The sequence below is a fragment of the Plectropomus leopardus genome, chromosome 16, assembly GCF_026936395.1.
Source record: "Plectropomus leopardus strain MGB_pleo_1.0 chromosome 16, ASM2693639v1, whole genome shotgun sequence".
NCBI lineage: Eukaryota > Metazoa > Chordata > Actinopteri > Perciformes > Serranidae > Plectropomus > Plectropomus leopardus.
Window position 1 is genome coordinate 15,517,709 of NC_142191.1, and position 27,843 is coordinate 15,545,551.

General features: G+C 38.8%; 1 protein-coding gene across 10 annotated transcripts in view; it reads right to left on the reverse strand.

The window, feature by feature from the left end:
• otofa (otoferlin a) overlaps nucleotides 1-27,843 on the reverse strand; it is a 136,297-nt gene that overhangs the window by 90,743 nt on the left and 17,711 nt on the right. For all 10 annotated transcript variants that reach the window (XM_088089230.1, XM_088089229.1, XM_088089224.1 and 7 more), the window contains exon 3: nucleotides 14,351-14,439. In XM_088089230.1, the coding sequence (XP_087945356.1) occupies nucleotides 14,351-14,439 (89 nt within the window). The remainder of the gene's footprint in view (nucleotides 1-14,350; nucleotides 14,440-27,843) is intronic.

Here is a 27,843-nt window from a genome sequence, read left to right on the forward strand (position 1 = left end):
TGAGTGGATGTTTTTATACTTAATTTAAAACTTCCTGCACTGTGAAAGTTGTTGATACAGTTGATCCCACTGAGAATCTACTTTCCACTTCGCAGTTTCTGCTGATTTCAGCTTATTGGTTTGGTTTTACTGGTCCATACTGGACTTAATGACCTGCCTGTATAAAACCATGGGTAGCCCAACCCACTAAAAGCTCAGGAAAGAAAGCTAAGGCCAGAGGGCAGATGCAAAAAAATCTGTGTATATTCATGACTAAAACTATCTGTACAGACAAAAACAGAAATGTGCATACACAATCATTCCATCAGATTTACAAAGCTACGCTGTACTCTTTATGAGAAATACGGTAAAGAAAGAACAATTTCACCGACTGTGTTGGATCTCGGAGGTTTTCCAATGGTGCTAGAGCCGCTGTCATTACACATGGCTGTGGCTAGTAGTAGCATACGTATCACTAATTCATCATGTTTCTGCAAACCATCATCACAGTAAAATCCTCAATATTCACTACAATAAAACATCAACAGGGATGATGAGAGATTCACTGTGGTGAAACTGGACTTTATAAAGTGCTTCAGAGGAAAAAAATTAAATGACCACTAACAAGGAGATGAAAAGAGATATAAACAATAAAATGAATTACTCGTATATAATTAAAAATCCACTTTATAAATGCACCTTTGTTGTTTTACTAGGGATGCACGATAATATCAGCACATCATCCTTATCAGCGGATATTGGCTCTGAAAGAAAATATTGGAATACTCCAACATGCTGATCACAAACCAATATGTTTTTTAAATGTACAAAACATCAACTCTACGCTGAGTTTTTCTTATTTTGCACAGTGAATGAATATTACACAAACTGAAGAGTATTTTATTTTATGTCTCCACCTGCTGGTGAATCATCACGGTGAGCGTATGCATGATATGATGTTAATTCCAATACAGAAGAGACTTGATGATCACTAAAATTAGACGTGGAAAATGTGTATTAGTATCGGTATCAGTCATTGGCCAAATGAACTGTTATATTTCGACATATTGGTTATTGGCAAAAATCCAGTATGGGGTATCCCCATGTTTTACAGAATGCTGAGTAGCCTGATAAAAATAACAAAATCAATGAAATTGGCAAACAACCTAAAAACAATGTTAAAGGCTACGTCCCTTAATTTATATTTAATCTCGTCTTTATCGGATCACCTGCAGCTATCGCAGCTAAAACCATGTCTTTGCCAGGTCTGAAGAATGAGTGAGGCACGCTCATTCTCACTGCACATTCTGCCTCCACTGATGCAAGTTTATTTGGGAAAAGGCGTACATATGGTTTTTATGTGTACACATTGTTAATTAATCTGGCCCAGCTTGATGTTAAAATACCTGCCTGTGTGAAATCATATCTTATAGAATACCACAATAAGCACCATTAAAACACATTTATTTTTTATAAAACCATAGTGTAACACTTAATAATATAATTAGATACAATACCAATTTCACTATCTTAAGAACTTAAACATTATATTCCAAAAGGTTTGCTGTATGACTCAGGTCTGCAAACATTTTAGAAAGCTAATTCTCCAAAGCCTTCAACACATTTATTTCTGCACTAAATGCAATTCTCTGCCACTTCTCTTAAGCTCTTATCAGTGCCCCCAAGGACAACAAGATAAATGGATGAAGACTCACGCACCATTCATTCAGCCAGCACACTGAATGAAAATGTTTTTCTTTGCTTTTATTTTCCAGTAAGTTTTCTGTCATTGCTAGAAAAAAGAAAAGTTTTCTCTATTTTAATTTAAAAGAAAACCTCAAGGCTGTAGAGACCTTAGATCCAACTTTAGCGTGTGCTGCACATTTTTCATTTCACTGTAATTTGTTTCTTCTATATCCTCATTAACAGAAAAGTTTTAGAAATTGAAATAACTAAATTAACAAAATGTAAGTCCGGCAGGGCAAAATGAAAAGATTACCATGTTTGGTCACCAATCACCATTATTTCAGCATAGTTATGCTGCATTCATGTCAAATTTGAGTTTCTAGCCCTTTAAACAGAGAGATCCCCCAACAGGGCCGCAACAAAAATCCTTCATTTCACTGACTTTGCTTTTTTATACAGAACCAAACAACACAGGCATAATGCCGCTCCAGTGTATGATTTTCGATTGCATGCTGGCGTTTGGAAGCAAAAAAGGAGTCGCAGGTGTGGCGTGTAACCAACAGCGTTGACCTGTAGTGTAATATATAATGCACATCAGGCAGCGCTTTCTAAACAATAACAAGGGCATAACATGACAATAACAATCATTTGCTATCCTTGTTATATGGCCAGTGATCTCGTCCTCTGCTAGGAAGGTAATGGGTTCCTGGATCTAGTGTTTCCCACACATCCGTTTATTTGTGGCAGCCTGCCATGATCAAAACTTCAGCTGCCATCTAATAATTTTATACTTTTGAAGGTGGACCCTTCATTAGGTGGCTACAGGAATTTATAGACCCTTGAGTGCATGCACTGCACCGAAGTCCAAGAGCGCAGAGCATATTCTGGGCACAGATGGAGCAGCAGTGTCAGGTGCAGTGAAAGTTAAATGCGCTGGGTCTAACAATTTGCATTCCCTTGCCTCTGCAGCAGCTGCTCCTCTTATCCATCTATCTGATCAGATCAACTGATCAATTATCCACCCTGCAACTTAAGCTCTGCAAACTGCTGCTAATGGGAAAAAAAGCCATCGAGAGCTCTGCCCGCAGTGCATTCACAGACCCGCAAAAATGTCCGAATTTAGAGAGCAGACACAGAATGATAAAAAGGGACACACACACACACACATACACGCATATTTTGGGTTGCTGTTCTTTGAGTTAGCCTTTAGCTGCTTCTTATATCTCCCAGTGGTGTGTCGCACATGTAAGGCAATGTAAAAGGTGCTTCTGTAATTACCAATTTACAGTTTGTAAATACCATTCTCATCAACATCTAAGTCATAATTATGACTCTTTCTGAAAGCTCCAATAATACATAAGTGCCTCAAAACCATACATGTATGACTAAGGATAGGTCATTCTTTTATTGGATATTGAACTACATTATTAATACAGTATTTTTTTCATCTTCACATAACCAACTCTGCAATGGGAAAACATTGTGGTTTTGGTCACTACTAATACTTAGTTAAGGTTAAAAGGACATTCGTTGCTATGTTAAGAAGCACAGCAGGATGGGAGTCTTTGGTTACTGTTGTTACAAAAATCATTGGCATAAGGTTGATTTCTACGCTGCCCGAGGATCCTTCATAGAACATAACAGTGGGAAGAAACCTAGTACAGTCCCCATTCAGCGAGCCAATTAGAGCTGGTGAATAATTTAAAGAGTTTCCCCCAAAACAGTGTGTTGTTCGCAGAGCAATCAGCCACACACAAAGAACATGCAGCATAGCCCACACTGAGCCATAGCCATATGTCATTCCTGCTATAATGGTCACTAGCTCACACACACACACACACACACACACACACACACACACACACACACACACACACACACACACACACACACACACACACACACACACACACACACAGAGTGGTTCCACGTGGAGAGAAAAACACAGCTGTGTCCTTGATTCCAATATCATTAGACATTATCAAATACTTGAATGAAATGGAGCGATAAAGACAGTCATTAGGAGGGAAAGACATACAATCACCTGGCTCGATATGAGTCAGTCCGCAGGGAGAGTTAATATCGTAAAACAAGGAAGAACAATCAATATTTTACCACATGGCATGCTCACTCTCTCTCACACACACTCACGCAAGACAACCACAGGGATGGCAGCTAATGATGTGAGCTTCCCAATACTGATAGAAACTAGAAAATGACATTCAGACAAGAGTGAACGAGTACAGTACACAGAACACGCAAACACACATACAAAAGCACATCTACACCTCAGTACACCTCACCCTGGATTAACCACTAGGAAATGTATCATTATGCTCAACCAGGATTCATTTGTCCTTTTATTCTGTTTTTGGAGATACAATTTTGCTCGGTGGTAATCACTGTTTTCCTACTATATATATTATATTTCTACAATCAGAGATCTAATCTGATCTGATCAGATCTGATTAGATCGATGGATTAAGAGGAGCAGCTGCTGAAGAGGTGAGCCGCAGCCATCTTAAGTAGGTGGAAAACAAATACACAACAATTAAACTACATGAATTGACAAACGGTGCTTGGCTCTCTGCTGCCCTGCCTGTCCGTCTGTACCCAGAGTACACTCTACCACAAGACAGAGAGAGAGAAAAGAAAGAAAGATTGAGAGAGAGAGAGAGAGAGAGAGAGAGAGAGAGAGAGAGAAGGGGCTCTAAAAAAAATCTTAATGTGGTTGCATATGCTGATATTGTGCACCACAGATATATGAATGTGTGGGAAACCCTGGAGTTTGTGTTGTTGCAGTGCCAGAGGAAATATAAATTGGAGAGATTCTCTTGTGTTCATGATATTCTTAGGCTGTGTGCAATAACACCTGTGTTTCCCTGCAGTAAATGCAGCTTTTGCAGTGTCAATATGCGTTTTTCAGATCTTGCCAGTTCTCACAGGTATTTCTTAAATTTTTCTTCAGTAAATTCATTTTTGCATCTCAGTCCTCACCTACACTTTTTCTTTCCTCTGAAGTTGGTGATGAGGAAGTCAATGTACAGTTGAAAGTGAGGCTCCATTTGTCAGCAGAGCTTCAAAACTTAATAATGAGGTACATTTAGACTTCCCGAACTTGACTTCACTTTGAATCACAGTTCCCTCCAAAAAAATGTGTGCTTCCCTTCAGGCACTGGCAGATGCTTTCTCTGTGAAGGTGCATGTCTGCCAGGCTTCCCACTGAATCACTCCATGCTCAACTTTACAGCCTTGACGTGACTCGAGAAGAGAGTCTGTAAGGATAGTAATAGTTTTGTGCGGTCAACTTTTTCTTTGAAGATGAGTAAAAACTTATGCACCTTTAAGCAATATCACTGGAAATTTTCAACTCACAACACTATAATTCTCTCTTTCCTCCCACCAGCATAGCCACGGATGCTCCCAGATGTGCCTGTGCCATCTAAATCTCAAGCTGACACACCCAGTAAATCATAAAACCTTATGAGTTAGCTGCAATTGGACACATTACTATTTTTTACACTACTGAAAAACTGGCAAATAATTTACTCAAATGGACAAATAGACTTCCTGTGTGTCTGCCAAACCCATGCATGTGTAAGATCACACTTCTATACAATGCTGCACCCTCTAATACATATAATAGCCTACTGATGTCTGACGGCTTCAGACTCATTTGGCCAGATGGAGGAACTGCGGTCAACAAGTGTGCATGATAGACTTTCAGCTGAACCTGGGCATTGTTAGCAGCACACGGCAGCATATCCCTGCTGTGTTTGTAGCATTTACGATAACTTGCAGGTAGAAAACCCTCACGTCATGCACATCTGAAAAAGGCCCACCAAAAAATATCAATATCAGTTTAAGTGTACACTATATTTAGAATATTGTCACTGCTTTACATTGCTGTCAGACAGCCCTTTCTTATGGAGCACTGAATCAGTTATATCAAAGATGCCAGACTCCATTAATAGAAATAGTAATTTTACTTTGCAGAACACTGCATTTGCTGGTCTACCACAGCCTTGTTATTGTGTAAGGTAAAGCACATCAATTATACAAATACAGTGTACACTTACACAAATATTGATGTTTTTAGGTGGCAAAACATGTTTACATACATACATACACATTGCTTAGCTTACGTGACATATGATTTGATTTATCAAAGATAATAGCAAAGCAACAAAGTACATGAGCACAGTAGAAACAGCAGATACGTTGGATCACGGTGTTTAACCATATATCTTTGAGTGTTAGAGTTACAGTCAAAAATGACAACAGAAATAAACAACAAAAATAAACAGAAATAAAGGTGTTTGCTGATATATATCCCTGCAATTCAAATCAGCTTCTAGTTGTCTACCCATGAATGATTGTAGTTGTAGTTAGAGTGGCGTCATAGTGATTCAGTCTATGGTACGCAAATAAATATAAGTAATGTTTTAATGCGATCTTAAAACAAGAGTAATAAATTGTTGGTTCATGCACACATTATATCCCACAGGCCCAGATGAATTAATATTTCTGGCTAAGCTACTGTTCCCTTCCCAGACAGTGGTGATCAATATGACTAGCAAATGGTCTGTCATTTCCTTTCAGCCATTGTAACATGTGTACAAGTGCTGAATAATTGAACTGAGCAGGCCTATCATGTTCTGGTTCACTTTTTAGCACTTCAAAAGGTGGCATTCATTATTGATTGTCGTTCTGCAAACAATTTACTTTCATCTGCTTTAAAATTCAGAGCTCCCTTCCCTTTCAATTTGTATTATTTTTCTTTGTGGGCCTCAAGTTTCTTTTGCAAACCGAGGCGTGACTATGACGAAATCTCCCGCTCTCAGGTGAACTTGAGGAGATATGAGCACAGCTTTGAAATGTAAAATATTTTTTTCCAAGTCAAAAAGAGTAGTTCTCAAGGTTGCACTAATCCACTCCAGCTGCTGTTAACTGAGCTGGAGGACAGGGTGAAATGAAAGCGTTACAGCTGATAGGCGCGTCTTATTTGGCCAAGGAGAAGCTCCTGCCGAGCACTGCCCCCCACCGGTGTACACACACTGATATAAACATAAAGAGATTCAGCAAACATGTCTTTCTCTGGTAATCAAAGGTGAACGTCTATAGATTGACATGGTGGTTCAATTCTCCAGTGTTTCTCCTATTTCTACACAGACACAAAGACAAGAATAATAGAATATCCTAACCACAAACAATAAAAAAAGCTATTAAGACATGTTTTTCACTGTCGATTTCCATCAGCATGTCATACCAGTCGGGGTTTGCGGTTAGAAGCAGTAATATTACTCCTGTTGTTGTTTCTATACAGATGGGGGATTTGTTCCAGCCTCATAACAGTTGTGTTGCAGGACAAAAAAAATCGTATGTAAACTAGGGCTGCACAATATTAGAAAAATAAGCAATAACACTGTGAACATCACAATACTACTTGCAATAAATAAACTGATAAAAAAGTGCACTAAGTTCTTGACTCAAACTTGCAGAGTACATGTGGTTGTATATATATACTGTGTATTCATGTTTATGTGGGCCTCAAGTAACTGAAGTTTTTACTCATGGACAAACTGAAACCTACACTGTACATTGACTACCACTTGACGACTTGCTTCGACTGCCAACAGCTGTCTGCACTGAGCGCATCCACCGCAGCTCAACCACACACTCCTACACACTGAGCTATTACCCAAAGGAGCTACGCTACACCTAAAACATGAGTCATCATTTTCAGCTGAGTCATTTTGTTTTCTCCAAGATGCAATGAATGTTTTTTTTGCATTTCAACTCATATGTTGTTTTGGGATTGACCACCATTTCATCTGTGAAGAAAACAAGCCCGCCTTTGTCTGTCTTCATGGCTGATTTGTGTCGTTGAAATGAGGAATTATTTATCCAACACCTCCTTATTTCACTGGGCTGAAAGTTTCTAGTCAGGTAAATGACCATTGCTGATAAAAAGCTATGCATTCCCAATAAATATCATAATATTTTTGTGTTTTTAATTAAAAAAAGTAACATTACAAATGTAGGAAGATTGCAAGTATGCTCCACAGCCATTTTTTTAGAGGGTACATTCCCAGTATTTGAGTGCACAGCTTCAGTTTAGGCCTGAATGGTTTTTTTACATGACACAACACAAGGGTATATTTAAGGGATTTATTGTGGACAGAAAGCACTGATATGACAATGGTCGAATGCTCGTTTTCATTCCGCTTGAATGTGGCTGCTGGTGCAACTCGTGGTCATGGACAAGAAATTTTGAAATATAGAAATTTGGTTTATTCAAATGTCAGTGTGAAAAGTGAGAGACAAAGAAAGAGAAAATATTGGGGTTATTGGCAGACTTGTTTCAGATGACATATGGCAGATGCTCATCAATATACTGCTGCATTTACAGTATATGAACCTGATGATGATTAAGGAAATGTTTATATTTTAGCAAATGCAGATAAAATAAGATAAATGTGCTTCATCACATAGAAATTTAGATATAAATCCAATATTGTCATAAAGCAGTTTTGCCCATTGATTTACAGCATATTAAAGTCAATGTCAGTAAAACACAGAATCTAAATAGCCTCCCAAAAATGTGTTCATACTTCTGGTGAAATAATAAATCAAATAAGGTATAAATTCACAGTGATCGTTGCAATGCTTCATGCATGAAAAAGCCAAGATGAAAATTCAACAGAATCACAGGTTTATGTTTGTAAGCTTGCATTTTAAGACCAAGTAATACATTTTTGAGTTTCAATGTGTACAGCATGGAGGGATTATATACACCTTTGAAGCCAGGCCTGTTACTGAGCTATAATTCTATGCCCTGTGGCTGAATGAAACCATGAAGATAAACAGAAACTTAAGAAGGGAATAAAGTAAATAGCATGATTTGAGTTATGGCTGAAATCACAAGAAGAAAAAGGCAGAGGAAGATTCATTTCAGCAAAGAGAGTCCTTGTGAAGTGCAAACAGTCTTATCTCACTACAGAGGGAACTAGTTGGTGTAAAATCCAAGGCCAATTTAAAGATAAAACAGAAATTGTAAACTAGCTCCCAAAACAAAGAAAGTGGTTAAGTGTTACAGAGTCTCACATTGGTACAGCAGATAAGCTCCCGAAATTGTGAAAAGCAAGTAAGAAATTGCATTTTATTAATTGCTTTAGTCTTTTAAATGAATTTAAACAGGTAGCAGTGATTATAATCAGTCAAATACAACCCCCAAGAATGAAATCAAGTTATTTTTGGGCAGAAACAACCTTTCAGTAGCAAGATAGATTTGCATTGTATGCATTGCATAGGCCCTTAACCCTTACCTAAATGTTTTTTCTAGCATTCTGGTGATCTCAAAAGTGTCACCGAATGAACGGGCATCCCCAGTTTAGTTGGAAATGAAACTGCACTACATGTTTTATAGGAGAACACAGAGCACACCACAACAATTTTAAAACAAATATTGTTCTTTCTCAGTGACCTGTGTTTGTGTCATTGATTCAGCCTGGAGAGGAGGAAAAGAACTAATAAAGTTTTTAGTATTCAAGGCTGACGTTCAGATGACAGACAGCCTGACTTTCTATCATTCTCATCTTGTTTGATAATAATCTTAGGGTATGCGGGAGTGTTGCAAACAGTCAGCGCATCTTATTGCCAACATACATCATCTTCAGTCTCATATTGCCTTCACTTATGTTAAATGTAAAAACAGCTGCATAAAACTTTGCGATCGCACAAACAACTGGGTGCATGTTAGTCAAAGACTTTGTCTTAACACAATGGGCTGTTTCTTGGAGGCCATACTGATAGGAATTACACAACATTATACAAATAAATCACGCAATTATTGATAGAAATTGCTGATGAGTTGCTTTGATGCCTCATCCAGATAAGTCAGTCTTGTAGTTATCTACTAAGGCACCCGATTCAACCTTTAATTTATGAATTCTTCTGAGATATATGGAGTCACAATAGCTGTGTAAACTATTGTAAGGGTTTCTTGTTTTAAGAGTCATTTAAAGCCAGCAACCATTTAGGCTTTGGAGTTTAATTTAAAGACACATAGCCAATTCATTAGCTTATCTACACTAGTGGCTGTGTGTTAGCTGCCTGGAATTTATCCCTATATAATTTTAAATATTTTGCACTGTTAAGTTTTAAGTCACTTTTTGATTTGGCACCCAGCTGCACTGCGGAGCTTTTATGTTCATATGCGCCACATGCAGCCTGAGATCCCCAGTCAGAGGACTCTTACTGTAGCAGGCGGTCAGACTGAAAACAGTTCAAGGAGATGTGTTGGTGGGGTGTGCTGTTTCAGGTACCAGTGAGACATGAAATAATATCCAGCCCAGTTAAAGTAATAGATCTGTGAGTTTGAGGGCTTATCAGACATTGTAACCCTGCACAGCGGTTTACAATGTGAGACAGGATTTTACCACTCTGGAAAGTTGTCAAAGCAGCTACTAGCTTATCTTTCATTGTGACGATTGTGAGGTAAACAGTAATTTGGGAGGTCAGAGGCAGTGCCAATCATACACTGAGCTTGCAACAAAACATTTGAATAAAATCAGGGAGCTATTTTTATTCATTAATTCTTTATTTAAACTTTCACTTGACTTTATAAAAAAGTTGCTGGGAACTTGCTGTATATGATGGTGAATGTTTCAGTTTTGATTAAACATTTGCTAAAGGCATTTGAACAAAGTTTTGTGTTGGGGTTTGTTGTATTGCAAATTCTTCATATTGACAGAAATATTTTCATTATTATTGTAAATGCATATCAGTTCCATACATGAGATATCGGTCTCATTAACTACTAATAATCGGTATCAGCCCTGAAACGAACAATATTGGTTGACCCCTACAAGGAACCCCTGGGAGCCAGTGACCTCAGGCTGAAGACCCTGACTATACAATAATATTACCTCCTCTGCGCTCCAGTGCTCTGTAACTCACACACAGTGTAGTCCACAGAGCTCAGAATATGAAAGCATATCTTTCAGCTACCGGGGGAAAACAGATTATACAACACAGGGTATATGCTACAGCACACAGGCCATCCCGCATCATCGCTTTCTCTTTGTGTAGTGGTAATGTGATCGCAATTGTGGTCACGCCGTGTGACACATTGGCCTTACAGTTTGTTGGTGCAGACAGCGATGAAGTAGATCAGTTACCCTGGTTATGATGCTGCTTGTGGACATATGGAGCAGGTGTGAGAACAACACAGGCTATGACTCATCGTGAATTATTTATCCATTTCAATGAGTGCACGGTTGTGTTGTTGCTGTGTGTGTGTGCAGTTAAGTGTCTTTGCATGAAAGGGTACCTGTCTATGAGCATGTTTGTTTTAGTGCATATTTTGCTTGTGTATATACAGTTGAGGTTGTGGCGTTATCAGGCAGTAAGTGGATGGAAAGTGTCTTCATTGGATTTCTTTTCTTTTCTTTTTCTTTCTCTTGCTTATTTTCTCTCTAATGAAAAACTAGAATCCACCATTTCTCTGCTCCAGAGTGCAAAGTACTTTACATATTCTTCAACTGTTTAACTCGATGTTTGGGTTTGCCACAGCAGAGTGCTGAAAGGCTGGTTCCAGACTGCTGCGCAGGTTACAACTTTTTCAGTGATTCAAAAAGCCCTGTTGTTTTGGTGGCTTTTTGACCAAAACAAACCAAAGTATTGGTTTATGAAAGATAAAAAGTTATGTGATCATGAAAGTTATTAAAATTCATCCTTAATTGGACATGAATGCATGCACTAGCGATGTCTATGGTTAAGCATTAACAAGTTAACCACCAACAATATTTTTGACTGGTTATATGTCACCAATGGGATTGGATTAGCAGCTGATTGCCAAATGGTGAGCTAATGTTGTGCATTGTAGAGCAGCCGAGGAACCAGTGTAGACCAGTGGTGGCAGCAGGATTCATCTTCTCGTTACCATGAATGATTGTAGAAAATTTTGTGCTAATCCATCGTAGATGTTGAGATATGCAGTTGAAAAGGGAAGAGATTGCCAGACTCATTAGGATGCCTCCCCTAGGCACTGAGATTTTCTGTACCAAATTTCATGGTAATGCACTGTGTAGTTTTTGAGATACTCTAAAAAAATGTCAACCTCATGGTAGCATTACAAGAAACATCAGAGGACAGACAAATTCATAGGCTGTTATCCTCTGGAGACAATGACGTCAGTACAGAATTCTGTGCTAATTTATTCAATAGTTGTTGAGACATTTCAGTCTGAACAAAGTGCTGAAACAACTGACAGACAGACTGCAACAGAAAATGGCTGACATGAACCGAATGCAAGATTGAAAACCTAAGAAAATCGGTAATTCAGTCTAATTGTCAGGCTACTTGGGTCATAATCTTTGAGCTATCCTCCACTTTCTGAACCTCTGCACCTGTGTCACTGTCATGTGTGGCTAACCTGTTTCTGTTTTCCTCTTTCACACAATGGCACCAGAAAGAATCATGATGACAGTTAAGAGCTGCCCTGATGTGGAACTGATAAAACATCTGACAGCACACCTGTCATTGTCTTTTAGCTCTGAGTTGTCTTTGTGAGTGGCTGCAATATGAAACACCACCTCCAGTACATGCATTCAGACACAGCAGAGCAATAAGGTCACACAGAAGCAAATGTGTTTGCAATAACTGCGACGGGGTCTGCAGATGCATCCAGGCATTGTTCTTTTCTGCCAGTTGGCATGAGCAGTTCACCAGCTGCCCTTCGGCTCATGACCAAGCTTTCCATCTCGCCACAAAATCTTGAAAAATACCCTCATGCAATAGGCCACTATCACTATAATTACAACTACCATGCCACTTTAGCTAAATACTAGCATGAACACAAACACACACCCTCACACTCACTCATGAGGCTGACATTTGGCATGCAGGTCAAAAGACAACAACAATCGCTGAAAAAGGGTGGGAAATTTTTTGTGGACCACCCAATCAATCAACCAACAGAGCGGGCTAAAAAGAAGCAAAGCCCCTCCCCATCCGGTGTCCCCCATCAGACCAAATTTCTGAAAGAATTGTACAGTGGTAAACACAAATGATAAAAACCATGAACGGAGAAATAATGTTTTGATCCCATTTGAATTCAGTCGTGAATTACACATACAATGTTTGTCCTATTTTTCAAGTAAAAAAAGATGCAGTTTGTCCTAGATTTTTTGTAGAACTACTAAGTTTCGTGTGAAACTGCTCAATGAATGTTAACGTAACATTATCTGTAACTTCATCTTAATGTTATTTGTAACATTATCTTCCCTCAGTTTTATCCAGAAACTCCTGGTGTTTTTATCAGCCAGGAAAAGAAAGAGCAAGCAAGACTAGCTGCTCCTGTGAGTACATCCAAAAACACACACAGGCATCATAGCTTTGATGAGACACAGCTATGACATCACCTATGTAACCTGTTTAGTTGTTCTAATGACCGATGTTCACAGTCTCACACTTCATCAGTTTAACAACATACTGTGTCATCCTTCATATGCAAAATTACCTTTTAAATTGACAAACATCATACGTGTAATTCATGGCAAAATAATCTCTCCCCCTTCATTACTGTACATATTTTTTTCCCCAAACAAAGTCCCTTGGTGGTCCACTGGAAGAGGAGGAGATTCGCTTTTCCACAAAGCTGCTGGTGGCAGCCAAAAATATAAAAACAGCGATACACACATGCGTCACCACCCACATGCACACAGAGACAACCGTACCAAGTTTTAATGACTGTGTGGGCGACAAAATGTGTCCTCAGTCTGGACACATCAACCAGATCAACGCAATGGCTGTAATGATCTGACTTATTTTGTTACGGACACGGGAGATGGACAAGCTTCCTGGCACAACAAGCCTACGTCTAATCAGGTCTGGATACACCATCCTGAGAGGGCTAATAAATAAGAAGAATAAAAACAAGAAAAAAGAGGATGTTGAGGATGAAGAGGGAAATTTCTTAATTAGTCAGTTTCTACCATTAGCCTCAGCACAAATGATTTGCTTAGAGAAACTGGAGTGCAGCAGATCCTTCAAAGCAGGTTTGAGTATTAAAACAGTATTTAAGAGCACTTTAATGTAAGTGCTGTAAATGGCTCATAATTGAAAAATATTCTCCGCAGCTTGGGATTTGTTATTAAAAAAACATAGAAATCTTGATGTCAAAATGTGTCTGAATATTTTAAATATTCATCAATAAACTTGTCAAGCCAATGTTGTATTAAACACACACACTTTAAATATTTACGGCATAATACGCATTCAACTTGTGATCCCAGTTGCATGATCCACTGAAGCACCCTGTGTGTTTTTCATGATCTGATTCGTTTGGTGAGTGTAAAGTGACAAATGTGCCTATTACTGAGGATCTAATACTGTTTCATTACCTCCACCCTCCTCCTGATGTGATACTCATTCATGGCCAGCTCTGTGGTTTGCAGTCTGTTAGACACACAATTTAGTCAATTTTGAACAAGCTCTCGGGGAACACAAGCTTGTTCTCCTTCATCTGAGAAACATGCCCCGCGTGTCGGTCTGAATTGGTCAGAGGCTGTGACAGGAAGGCAGGAGGGGCACCAAAACCACGATCAGTTTACTCTTGAAATGCAGTTTGGTGTGGTAAAAGTGGTTCAAGGACAAGCTAGGAGCAGAGGTGCAGCCTTACCTGTTGGAGAAGACTTTGCTGTAATTGTACACTTGGATTTCCAGCATCTCGTTTCCATCCAGCCTGCTGGCAATGGGCCATCGAAATATCTGTGAAAAAGACAAATTATGACCGAGGTTAGAAGACAGTTGGGCTGCAAATAAGGTTAGATTTATTTTCCGTCAATCTACCCATTTTTGTCTACATTCAAAGATTGTTTAATATATTACATGAAAGAAAATTATAAAGATGCATGTCCAATGTTACCTCTATAATGAGGATGATTAGTAGGCGTATATTTGTAGGGTTTTAACGGTGGTATGAGACGGGCTGGGCAACAACATTTTTTGAAGCTCCAAGTAACTGCCATGGTATATAGCGCAAGAAAGTCTGCATAGGGAGGGTGGGAAGGGGAGGCTAATGAGGTGTTCAAACAGACATGCATGTTTCCCACAGAATGCCAGTGTCAATGGTTCGGTATCTTCTAAATGCCCATGTGCCCCTTTGGATCGTTCTGTGTCCTCACTCTAATATCCGCTAGTTTTGTGGCTCTGTGAACGCAGAGCAGCAGGCAGAGATCTCATGAGTTCTTTTTCTCCTCCGCAGCAGAATGTGGATAATTGATCTATCATTCATTCAGAGCTGGTCAGATCACATCAATGGATAACAGGAGCTGTTTGCAGTATTTGTATGTGAGAGCAAAGTTTTAGACTCAGTAGTTTCACTTTTAATGCCCCTAATGTTCTGCTGTGCCGTTTCTACCAAAGTGCACTGAAATAACCGAATGATTTTTATATTCCAATTGCGTTTCAAATTAACAGTCCAGCTCCTAAAATCTACTTGTGGCAGCGGATGATTTATTTGTAGCGGCCCACCACAAATAAATCAATGTGTGCGAAATCCTGATGTGTGTGCTAGTATGTGTAGCATATTGGGCTAATGAAGCATGTCACGTGACGTATTTGAAGGTGACATAACATTATGTGAGTTACAAATGAACTAAACTGTAAACCATTTTTTCAAAACCTAACCACGTGTTTTTGTTGCCTAAACCTAAGAACGTACAACCTAAGATCTAACAACAAAATGTCTTACCTCTCTGTCTGAAAAGAGCTTGTATGCATTTAACAAGCAGAAAGACACAATGCATGTAACAAGCATAAATTGACACACCGTCCCCAAACATCCAAAACTGATGCTGGAGGGGTACTTTCCTAGTGTCAGTTTTTCATGTAGAGCCACCAACCAAATATTGATATTTGATGAGTTGAGAGTTTTAGTGTATTACATAAAGCTTCAAAGTCAATCATTGTGGTACGCTGGAACTCTGTACACTTTCATCTGACTATTTTCAATCGGCCAGATATTTCAGAAAAAAACTGTTAAAAAACAAATGACAAAACAAGTGTGGTAATCCCTGTGGACCTCAGGTGTCTGACCGTTATAAAAAACAAACATAGCAAGAAAACATAGCAAGCAGTGAATGAGTAAACGAGGGCGTCAGACGGCCTCAGAATGCTTCAAGTCAATCAGAGTCCACGAACAGAAGGTCTAACGTCAGCATACATATGTTCCCCTGAAGTGTCCTTGAAATCCTTACTTGCAAAAGAGATGCTATTCTGAAGGGAAAAAAACACCATGATGTTTTATTTAACACCATAAACATCTTCCGGTTCTACAGCACTGACTGAGAATATTGATTAGATATTTGCCATAAGGTAAAAACAAGAAAAAGGAGCAGATATGCAAAACTATATGGTAATGAATTTTTGGAAATGTGTTGGATATCCTTGAGAAAAAGCCGAGGCTGTGGGAGATGTGTGATAAAGCTTTGAAGGATAACTCTTTTCTGTGTTAATTAGCTCTGAAATTCCAGTTTAAAGACATTTTAGGTTGCTCTTTCATGCAGCTTTGACAGGAAAAGGAGAAAATAACCACATTTTGTTTTAACTCCTTTTCACCGCAAATCTCCTCCGTGATGTCTCTACTAATTGGCTTTGTCAAGCTGATCAGACACTCACTATGGTACTTTCATTGTTTTTCTCACACCAGTAAGCACAAAGTACATCTTTCTTGAGGGACTGTAACGTATAAATTACATGAACCCTGAGCCCTTTTATCAGCAGAGTTAGTTTGTCAGCAGTACAAAGAGGCAAATGAGCTGTAATCACTTCCCTTAAATCAAGTACAGTTAAGTACAGTGATTTGTCTGTGACATTATTTCTACAGCTACAACCTCAACGACTGATGATAGTCTTTATCACATTTCAGAGTTATTAAAACAAATAATTTTTAAGAACTTTACAAAAGATGAAACACTCTACTTATAGCTAATAAGAGCAGCAGTAAAAACAAGATAACAGTCATAAACAGATGTTAGATGAGACAGGTTTAGACAGGCTGAAGCCATCAATAGGTTGTTTCCAAAGTAAAATGGATCCTGTGGGAATAAATGGTCTGTGAAATAACTCTGTACCTGTCAAACCCACCCAAGTCTTAAAATTGATGTTTAAGGAACTGAGATAAATTTGAAATCTAGTTTACCTGAAGAGTTGTTGTAACACTCCTTGTTATTGTATCATATAATAATAGTAGTGATGAGTCTGCATGATCAGTGGATAAATAAATAAGTAATTTACAGCAGGTTTTAAAACACCACAAATCATGTATGCTTATGTGTATGAAAAATAAATAAATAAATAAAATATAGTAGAAGCCACTTGTAGTTCTCACGTCTCCTGGTCAAATTGATCAGTATGCAGACAACAATTTTTTTCTCTCTTATTTCTCAGGCAAATAACCATCTAATTGGCAACTGGATATTTATTACATGAACATAGTATGGACAGCTTTGCTATTTACTGACTTTCAGATGGTTTCAAAATACAGACCCAAAATGAACACTGTTGATGGACTTCTTTATTACTTGAAGAAAATAATTTAAACAAGATCTGTATAGGAATTATTGGGTCCAAAGCTTTCCACTGAGCTCTTTCCAGAATATCCAAAAATTCCTCACGGTTTTAGTTAACTAAAGTGTGTTGCGCACTCTGTATTTTGTTACAATAATTTAATTAACACGTATATATAAATATAAATGTACATTTAGAATAACATGTTGACATTAGTATGGAAGGGGCATTATATGCAATTCTGTGGCATTGTTCTCCTACTGTTTTGTTGGGAATGATACAAATTTGTTGTTGTTTGGGTTGGGTTGGTATTTCAAAGCATTTGTGTAATTATTCATAGACCAAAACCAATTTAAATTTTTCTGCACACTTTTCAGTGAAAAAAAAAGAAAACAAAAAAGCATGAAAATCTGATTTTAATTGAAGCTATCTAGCAGAATTTCAGCACCAGAACACCTCAGCGATGCTACTTCCTGCATTAATACCTGCCTGACCCACCCTGTTCTTCTCTTCCTCTTTCCCATGTCTGTGTCCTGGGGGGGTTCATCATGCCCAGGTGCTACGGTGGATTCCCTATTGAAGCTTTCCCACAACATACTGGGCCAAGTGTGCAGCCTACGAGCAGTCATCGCCTCAACTTCAGTCATGCTTGTCTTTAATAAAACTGTTTAACTGATCTTGCTGATGGTGAGGCCCTTGCTAGTTAATTTCTCATTAAAGCTCAAATTAGCAGGGAAATACATCCAGACCTTCCCTCAGGTTTGGTCCTACTGGCTTTTCAGTGACAGAAAATTATCCATTATTCATATGAAAACTTTTAAAGAACTGCATTTGGAATATGATTTAGATATATAAATCACAAGTGGGTAATATCTATGAGAAAAGTACATCATGTGCTAAAAGCATTTAACCAATTTTTATTTACAAGTCCCATTACAGGCATTAACATGCAATGCAGTAAGGTCTGCCAAAAAACTGTGATGCTTTCCTGTTTTGATTAACTATGACAAGGCAGCAAAATTAATTAAAGAACAAAACATTAGTTAGGAAGGTTAAAAACATGATGAATGAATGCGCTGATTCACATTCAGTAAATCATGTCTGAGCCCTGTCTTCTGTACTATAATATCTTGGGAATTAGGCTTTATGAGGGCAGGGGGGTCTCGCAGGTGATTTAAAACTCATTCACCCCCTGCTGATGTTGGCCTCTCATTCAGGAAAACACTGCAGGCTGTCAGGCTAGTGATCCATCAGGATTGTCCCATTACTGAACCCTGGGGTTCCCACCTGCTACTGGTAGACCTGCCATCAAGCATCTGTGGATGTGTGTGCGTGTTTGAGTGTGCCATGTCATATTGTCCACGATAACACCAATATAATTTTTAATGTGACAAGAAAAAGTCATATCATAGTAATGGCACTATTTTGACTTCACATTATGGCTTCATACCGCTACACACTGTAAGAACAAGTATGGCTGAAAGCAAAATTGCTACCAGCCAGGAGCAACTTCAGTAGTATGGAAGCAGTGGTCTGGGCATCCTGAATGTTTTATGAACAGCCCTGGACATTTCAGACTCTTTTTGCAACTAACTGCTCAGAGCAAACTGTCAGCTGCTCTGCAGCACAGCGTCTCTCTCTGCCTCTCTTCTCTCGCTGTGAGCACACAGGAATCAGTTTCAACAGATAATTTTATCATAAGCCTGTCAACCTATGTGACGCTCACAGCACGACAAAAAACTTTTTATATATAAGAAGGCTGATAGTCGTCGTAACATCACAGCCTGTCAAAATAAATGCAGGTCTGTCTGTGTGGGGGTGTGTCTGATCGTCAGCATTGAGTGACACACGCTACAGCAAGAGGAGTGGAGGAGAAATAGCAGCACATACAGGTCCAGGTGGAGAAAACAACTCAGTCATTTATATACATGAACTATGTATAGACTGAAGACAATGTTTCATATATTTGGCAAATGTTCAATTTTGATTGATTTTATTTTGTTGTAATATTAATATTTTATACAGAATCTTAATCTCACTCTGTTGTTTACAAACTAAAGAACTGAGAGATAGTTTTTTTTCAGTTTTTACCTTATATCTGAAGGTGAAGTACATTTATGTTGATACTTACAACTATAACACTTATCGTGTTGCAATTGTATGTTCTTTCAATTAATAGCAAATATTCTCAGTATTTTCTCATATTGTCAGGAATATCATTATTGCAAAAATACCCTGAAATATCATCATATTATTTTGCAGCCATATCACCCACCCCTAGTGTGCACTGCATTACTTAGACCCTGAGAGCAACCCCCTCTTTGTTATACATGCATGTAAGATAAAGCACCAGTTGGTTAGAGGGCAGTGGCAACCCTACAAATTGTTTGTGCAGTGCATGAAACCATCACTGCATGTCCTGCCCTGAGGCCCTGCAGTCTGCAGCTCTCTTCTGAGGCTTCAGCCAGGCATGACCAGGACTGCTGCCTCTTTCTTAGCTGCGTTTTACTGGCGACAATCAGCAAACACTCTCAGAGTGATGGTCGCTGGCTGACATTATGGCTAACACAACCGTGCCACATCTCATTTACAACTAAATCTCCTCCAGTTTGTATGCACAGAGAGGAAAGAGAAAGGAGTCCCAGCATGGTGTTAATGCTGCACGGATGACAGCACACACTGGTAATGAAGGAAATGATAGTGTACACATACCGGAGCACACTGTAGCTAAAATGATGCAACACACACACCACTGCAAACTTGATTATGTTTTCTTCATCCAACACTGGGGGCTCTGGGCAGCCACATTAATTTCTCCAGACAAAGAAAACCACTCATTTTCATCCGTGACTGCACAGACAATACAAACACAAACGTGTGTTGGTGCAGGAACACATTTCATTTTTTCTCTTTTCTACACATACAAACACAGCTGTACTAAGTAAGCTTCCATTCATGGCCATGTCAATGCCATTATGTGTGTCTTCATTCTCTGCTGTCCAAGACTACTTATCTCAAGACTAACACACATGCAGGAATCCACAACATGAAGGAGTAAGCTGTTTATGTTGCCTAACGCCTTCACAGCCAGCATGACAGACAAAAGTGCTTACAGTGGTTTAAATACCCACATAGTGCAGACAAATAAAATGAAAGCAGAGAATCCATTAAAGACGAGAAAGTGGTAAGCGTTTAGCGTGGTTTGTAACAATCAAATGGAATTTGGCTATAGGGTAACAAAAATCAAAACCCAATAGTCTAGCAATATTGACCCCTGCATTTTCAAAAAGGTGCAGTTTTTCTCAGAAGAAAGCAATTTCAGACACTGCTATGCAACATTAAGCTGCAAAATATTCACATTTGTCAAGCTAAGCAGTTCTCCGATACACTGATTTTTCTTACTTTGTGAAAAAGAGGGACTTAAAAGTCTAGTTTAAATTTTAAAGGCTCATACTCTAATTTTGCATCTCTACTTTCCCCAGGTAGAGACACACACTCACCCAAAATGTTTCTTTACTTAGCTCTATTTATTTATTTAACAACTACAACAGACATGAATAAATGAAATGATTACATGATGTCGTGATTCAGTCCAATGTTTAATTTTAACATCTGCTGTCCCTGAGCAACATTGCAATGTTGTATCAACCTGCTGGATGGATCCATGAACTTGTATGAAACACACTGGATGAAATTTATGGACGGTCATTACGTTTGATTCAGCATTGCCATGTTTACCCCAATAAAACTTTTATGGGATAGCTATATTGTCAGTCAGCTGACAATTGTGAGAAGACAAAGTTACAGATCCTAACAAGGCTATAAGGCTGCTGGTGACAAATGATAACAACCTTTTTTTAGGTAGGCCGTTAAAGATCCCAGAGATGGTAGGCCATTTTAAGAGTGTGGAGTGTAAGAGTGTTTGACCTTTAGGCTACAGATGAAAGTGTATAAAGCTGATGGAGCATGTTATATTAAAATGGTCTCAAAGTGATAAAGTCTATAGTTTCTGGCATTGAGCATTAAGGCCCAGACACACCGACTCTTAAATTCCATCAGGTCCATCAACGGCATGTTACAGACGCGGCACGGCCTCCGGAGCTGATCATGAACGTTTTAGACGATGCTTGTGATTCCACCACCGCGCCTCCGAACATCTCAGCAGCGTTCCACATGCGGGCTTTCACAGACTCGGGATCATGTTTCATGTTCATGTTTCACTTAACTAAAACGTTACATCAACAGTAACTGCTCCTTCTCCACCAGCCCTCTGTATTCTGTCCAGCAGCAGAATTAATGCTCCTGCTAACATGCACGGTACAAATGAAACAGACAGAGCTGTTTCTGCCAAAGAGCTCAAAAGCTAAAATAAATCCTACCTAATATAACAGCTTGTTTTGCTCTCTTGCCCTCTTGACTCTATTCATTAGTTCGCCTTTCCTCACTTCTGTTTCTCTTCTCGTGCACTGAGCTGAACTGCCACTCAGAGGTATTTCACCGACAGGCTCTGCCATCGCTGAAGCAGATTCAACAAGCTGAATCTGCTGAAAAAAAAGCCGACAAGGGCAGAATAGTTCCAATGGTGCAGGACACACTGCAAAGAATAGGGCCTCAGACACTCACCACCGACTCGGTGTATCAGGACCTTTAAAGAACAAAGTCTGTGGAGATCCTGTTCTCTCTCTCTTGCTTTTATTTGATAACAAGTGTCAACATAGTATGCTGTAGTCATTAGGTCGATAAAGTAGTTAACATACATTAACTTGGAGGGCTAACTTGGCTTGTTTACTATATTCTGTGAACATCGTTGTCACCCTGAACTCCCTGCTGAACCCCGTTCAAACTCTCAAACTCTATATGGTCGATATAGTTTTGCTGCACGCTTCATCAAGAAATTTCTTAGTTTTCTTTGATTCTTCATAAACCATGGAGGCATCTGAGAAACAAATTTTTTTCTTAATGAATTCAGTGTTACACAGGGTGAGTAACTGATAGAGAAATTGTCATTTTGTGGGTGAGAATATCATTCATATATTCTCTTGGCTCTTTGCCCCAATTTTGTGTATTGATCTACTGGAACTTATTCATACAGAATGTATTACAGATTAACACTTTTAAAGTCGCAAATTGAATCTTTCTTTCAATTCACAAACTCATTGGTGCAAAAACGTAAATATATCAGTTAGGGGTCAACCGATATTGGTTTTTCAGGGCCGATACCTATACCGATTGTTCATAGTTAATGAGACCGCTAACCAATATTTGGAACCAATATGCATTTATGACAACTGAAATTTTCAAAATTATAAACAGCAAGTTCCCAACAACTTTTTTTTTTATAAAGCTCAGTCAAAATGTAAATAAAAAATGAATAAATAATGTTACATTTTACAAAGTAAAAGTTCTTTCCATGCTGACACTTTCTTCGCATGTACTGTAGACTGTCCTTCCTGGTGTTAGCTGAGAGTGATATGCATACTTTTTAATTAATTAATTTTATCCACGATCATTAGAATAAAACGCACAGATAATCAGCAAAATATGAAATTTAGGCCCTGATAATCTGCCAGGCCGATAATCTGTCAACCCCTAATATCAGTGATAAAATGCTGTATACTACTGCATTAGACAGTTTTAAGGGCTGCCTTTGGTTGTCTGCTAACCACACAGTTACATTCCTACCCTCACATTATCTTGTCCCCCCCTGCCTTTGTCAACACCACACCAGTCCATTTCACTGGGCGAATTTTGGTGTGAGCAGCAGCTTGAGGGTGGAAATATTAGGCTTTTATCATTATCAAGAGTATCATTAGTAAAAAAGAAAAAAAAGCTCCACCCAACCTCAGCAGAGGTCTAATCAACCACCAGAAGTTAAAACAAAGGTGAGGGTGTGCAGGTCTTTAAACATTTATGTTTTTGTTCAGTTTTGTTCAGTGTGTAGCTCTGCACAGATCAGACTTGAAGCTGTCAAGAAGTCACTGTGCCTCGAACACTGACTGACGTAAAACTGCTGCAATGCGCCTACTCTAACATTCAGTCCAACTCGCTTTATCAAACGTATAACAGATTATGTGGATAAAGACAGGTGCAATAGTAATCTGAAAAGCAATCATCACTGCACTGATATAAAAAACAAGAACACTGGTCTTATTTTAGATTCCTCTCTCTAGTTTCTGAGCCTGCCTGAAGAACATATATTACTATCCCAAGCTCCCTCCTCCAACCCTCTGTAGTGTACACAGCCTAATTGACGGAGTGAGTTCGCTCATTAAAAGTGACAGGTACGATCTCACTAACCGGAGGCCATGAGGCCACAGTGGCCAATCAGAGGGGCTAAATGCTCAACTGAAGAGCCGCTATAACTGCTGTGATCCCACGCTGGAGCATTGTGGCAAGCAGATACATGACCGGGCCATCCTCAGTTTCCCCCACACACCATCCTTTAATATCTCATGGCTGTTGCCATGGACACAGAGGATGAAAACACCTCTATGATTAATTATGAACAATATGTTCTATCTTTTATATTCACTCGCAACAAGGGTCAGAAAAAATGTTAGATGTTACAGTGAGAGCATTCTTTGTGCAGGATCTAGTTTTATTCTGTTGAGTTTACAGGCTTGTTGTGATCTTATGATGATGCAGTCCTCGGCACATGGATTCTGCAGGCTTACATGTATTCTTAAAGGATAAAAGAGATAAGGGTAGACTGCTGAAATAGGCAGTATAAGCCATCTTCTCATTAAAGCAGGCTTTATCATTTCAGATCCATATGCTATATAATATTTAGGATGGTGAGAAAAGACCTTCTCTAAATTCCCTGGAGTTGCTGTAATGTATAATACAATTGAGAGTCCTCCTCTGCAAAAGTAACTTCACTTCGCCTACATACTGTAACTTCATACTAAGTTTGATTATTCTGCTTCTTTCATATTCTTTCTTTCTTTTTGGTCCAACGCAAGTTTGTTTTTAATTACGCACCAGTCTTGTACTTGTGACAGCCTTGAGTTAGTCATTTTGGTGATATTCAGCCTGTGAAAAGTCATACTTCATCATATTTAATGACCCCGAGTTCAATGATTTAAAACTGCATTTCGAAATGTGTGATATGAAAGGGAAAAACATATTTTTTCCAGTTCCTTCTCTCTTTTTGCATGTGCACTAAGGGCATGTGTTCACACAGTGTTTTTATCAGGCAAAAAAGTGGTGGCATGCAGGGTGCAGGGGAGCACTTAATCCGAGCCCTTCATTTAAAAAAGTGCTTCCAGCATCTATTTTTGTGACATTACATTAACAGAGGATGGATAATGTAGCTAACAAGCTGGTATAAGAATTCATTATATCAGTACCGTGATAAAAGCACAACATTCACCAGTTGGGCTGAACTGCTCTAACAATTGGGCTTTTTTAAAACTCTGTTATGATGTTTTATCGGACATATCATATAGCTTGCATAGACACAGTCAGAGCAAGCTTCTTCTCCGTCTTCTTAGTTACCGTGAAGAAGAGTCCCTCTTCATATATTTGACTGCCTGAAATACAACACCTGGGCCTTTCGAGGGAAGTTCAGAGATTTTCAAGTCGTAGCGCTTGCAGTGACCACACAAAAAAAAGAGCGGAAAAAAAAAAGTTAAACAGATCTACATATCAAATATCCACCCAGTGAGTCACAAACTGCTGATAGGAAAAAAAAAACATGGTAAGCTCCGCCTGCACTCATTTCAAAGATCCCCCAGAACAAAAAAAAATTAGGACACATGCATTTTAATGCCACTCTTTGTAGTCGTTTTTGTGTCTGTATTCTTTTTTGTCCCGTTGTAAGATTAATATGCACGAGTTGACGGAAAATAAAAGACTCTTTCAACATCGTTTCATGCTTTATGGTGAGCCACCTCTGAAGGTCATATTTCAGCTGATATAGTACTTCACTGACCACTTGACCACAAGTAAGAAGAAGAGAAGTAGCAGTTACCTATGGACAAGACATAAATTGCAATATTGTTGGGGCTTAAAGTAGTTTAAGAACTTCACCAGTTCTTAAGATCCAGGGTCGCTCCAGGGAGGTGCTTTCCCATCTCTGAGTATAATGAATAAATGATGAATGAATATATTCTTTGCCCACTTAGAGTTGCTGAGTAAAATCTGAAAAGCTAAAACTGGCACAGTAGAAAGTACAGCTGGCATATTTACTGCATAGAAACTTGTGCGAAGATTCTTTAATTTTACTGTTATTTACACATTACTGTTTTGGATTGAGAATGACAAAACAGCAAACAAGTGTTTGGATGTTATTGCCACTGTTGCTTGTGTGAAGGGTCCAAATACTTCCACCACTGCAACACTTACACTAGATGCGCATGTGTGTCTGACAGTCTAGATGAAACAGAATCTCTGATAAGTTGGTTCTGCTGAGAAACTCGATCTTGTCCAATTCACTGATATCGCGTCCTGCCCACCCCCACCCCCCCCTCCCCCCAACCCCCGCCATGCCCACTCTCAATTTTCTTTTTCCAATTGGACTGTCTGACCCTGTTTTCATTTCCATCTCCGCTCTCTTTCTCGGGTGTCAGTTTATCTGCATGCTCCAGTGTTTCTGAATTCATCTCAGTCTCATTTACAATATGTGTCAAATAAAATGCCCCGGGTGCAGACATGTTGGCATCAATCCAGTCACAAACTTTCACTCACCCACAATGTATAATTTATTAACAGTTGTTGCACCTAGAAGTCCTGGTTGTTGGTGCTGTTTTCTATGCTATTAATCTTCACTATGTCCCGTGCAAGACAAAGCATTAATAACAGTTATCACTAACAATGTTTGGAAATGTTTTATCCAAAACTACTACATAAACTTTAATCAATAAAAAAGTGAGTTTTATGTTTATATAAGAGACAAAAGGTGGATATCCAAATTTGAAATTAAACTCTTCATCATGTCTTGAAATAGAGAGGCAGTTGGGACAGGTACAAGGCTTTTTATCGAGTTAATTCAATGAAATCTAATTTCGTTTCAGGCTGGACTCTAATAAAACTGCAATTAGCCTGCCAGTTTCTGCTGTGGAAGGCCAGATGGTGCAGAGATAAAGAACAACACATTTGTCAAGTAAGCTGCTTCACAACTTCTTGAAAATAGACAGTAGTGTGCTGGGAGATAGCGCTCACCCCTCATTTAAAAACTTTTCTGCTGAGATGATTTTTTTCAACAAAAGAAGCTCTACCTTCTGTTCATCTGGTGCCTATTTATCCAACTATGTTGGGTTACAATAGGCAAACAATAGCTGGGAGTGAAATCATTGTTTTTATTAATTAAAAGGCATGCATTTCTGAGGGGGGGGGGAAATCACAAAGCTTCTTACAAACATGCCTCCAAACTGCTTCCAGTAATACAGCAGTTTCCTTAGTATCCTCACTGGGTTATGCTATTACTGTACATCAAGGGTGTAAAGATCCACAGATCTAGATCAATAGTCAATGATAAACAATCCAATATTATCCATGCAAACTGAAAATATATCATTATGTTAAAGATACTCCTGTGTGTCACCATTTCCAGTGAACCTCCTCTCTGAGCATTTAAACAGTGTTCGCAACCCAGCACGAGATCATCTGATAACAATCACAGGCCCTAACTGAACTGAAATCATATTGTGGCAGACTTCGTGGTATCAGCAAATATCATATCGTTGTCCAAAGAACTGATACACTGTGTATATATATATATATATATATATGCCATTGCCTATAGTTAGCATGTCATTAGCATGGTATTGCAATATTGCAATTACCGTGACAGCCGTAGTAAGGCTGTCACGGTAAGGCTCTCAATTGGCAAGGCTGATCTAAGGCAGATACACCACTTTGGTAAAGATAGCAAAATGGGAGCAAGTATCAGATAGATTGCCATGAAATTCTGGATAAAGAATTACTGTGGTAATTCCCTGACTTTTACTTTGGTACCACTATCAAGTCAAAATTTCAATCAGTCCAATACTTTGGTTAATGACGACATAGGTATCAACTAAATAGTTTTGGTGTGAATAAGCAGATGTTAGCAAGCTACACACTGTGCCAATATGAGGAATAAGGTAGACATAATGGCTGCTAAACTCCTGCTTGTTACTGTTGACATTGTCAACATGCTGATGTTAGCATTAAGCTCATAGCTCTTTTTTACTCGAGTCTCACAGAGCTTCTGACATGGCTGAAGAGTCATGGTTCTGTTACTCACTGGGTTGCGTTTCAGATGTACAAACCATAAAACACTGATTTTACAAAAAAACAAAACTTTTAATCAACATTTGAGTTTGTGTTAATTCTTTTATGTGGCCTATTTCACTTTGGCTACTTGATTTTTGTGTTTGGCACTGTGTCACTCTTGAGAGAGACTCATTAAAGCAGAGGAGTTACAAGCTGATGCACATGGGTACACACAGAAACACCAAAAGAGAAATGGCAGCATGTAAAAAGCTCACGCAACAAAGTATAAATACAGCATTCCTCACAGAAAGAATGTTTTTGTTATAAATCTGTGTTCACAGCACTAATGCATAAACCACCCTAAAAACAAAAAGAAACTCAAGTAGTTCCTATACAGTAATTATG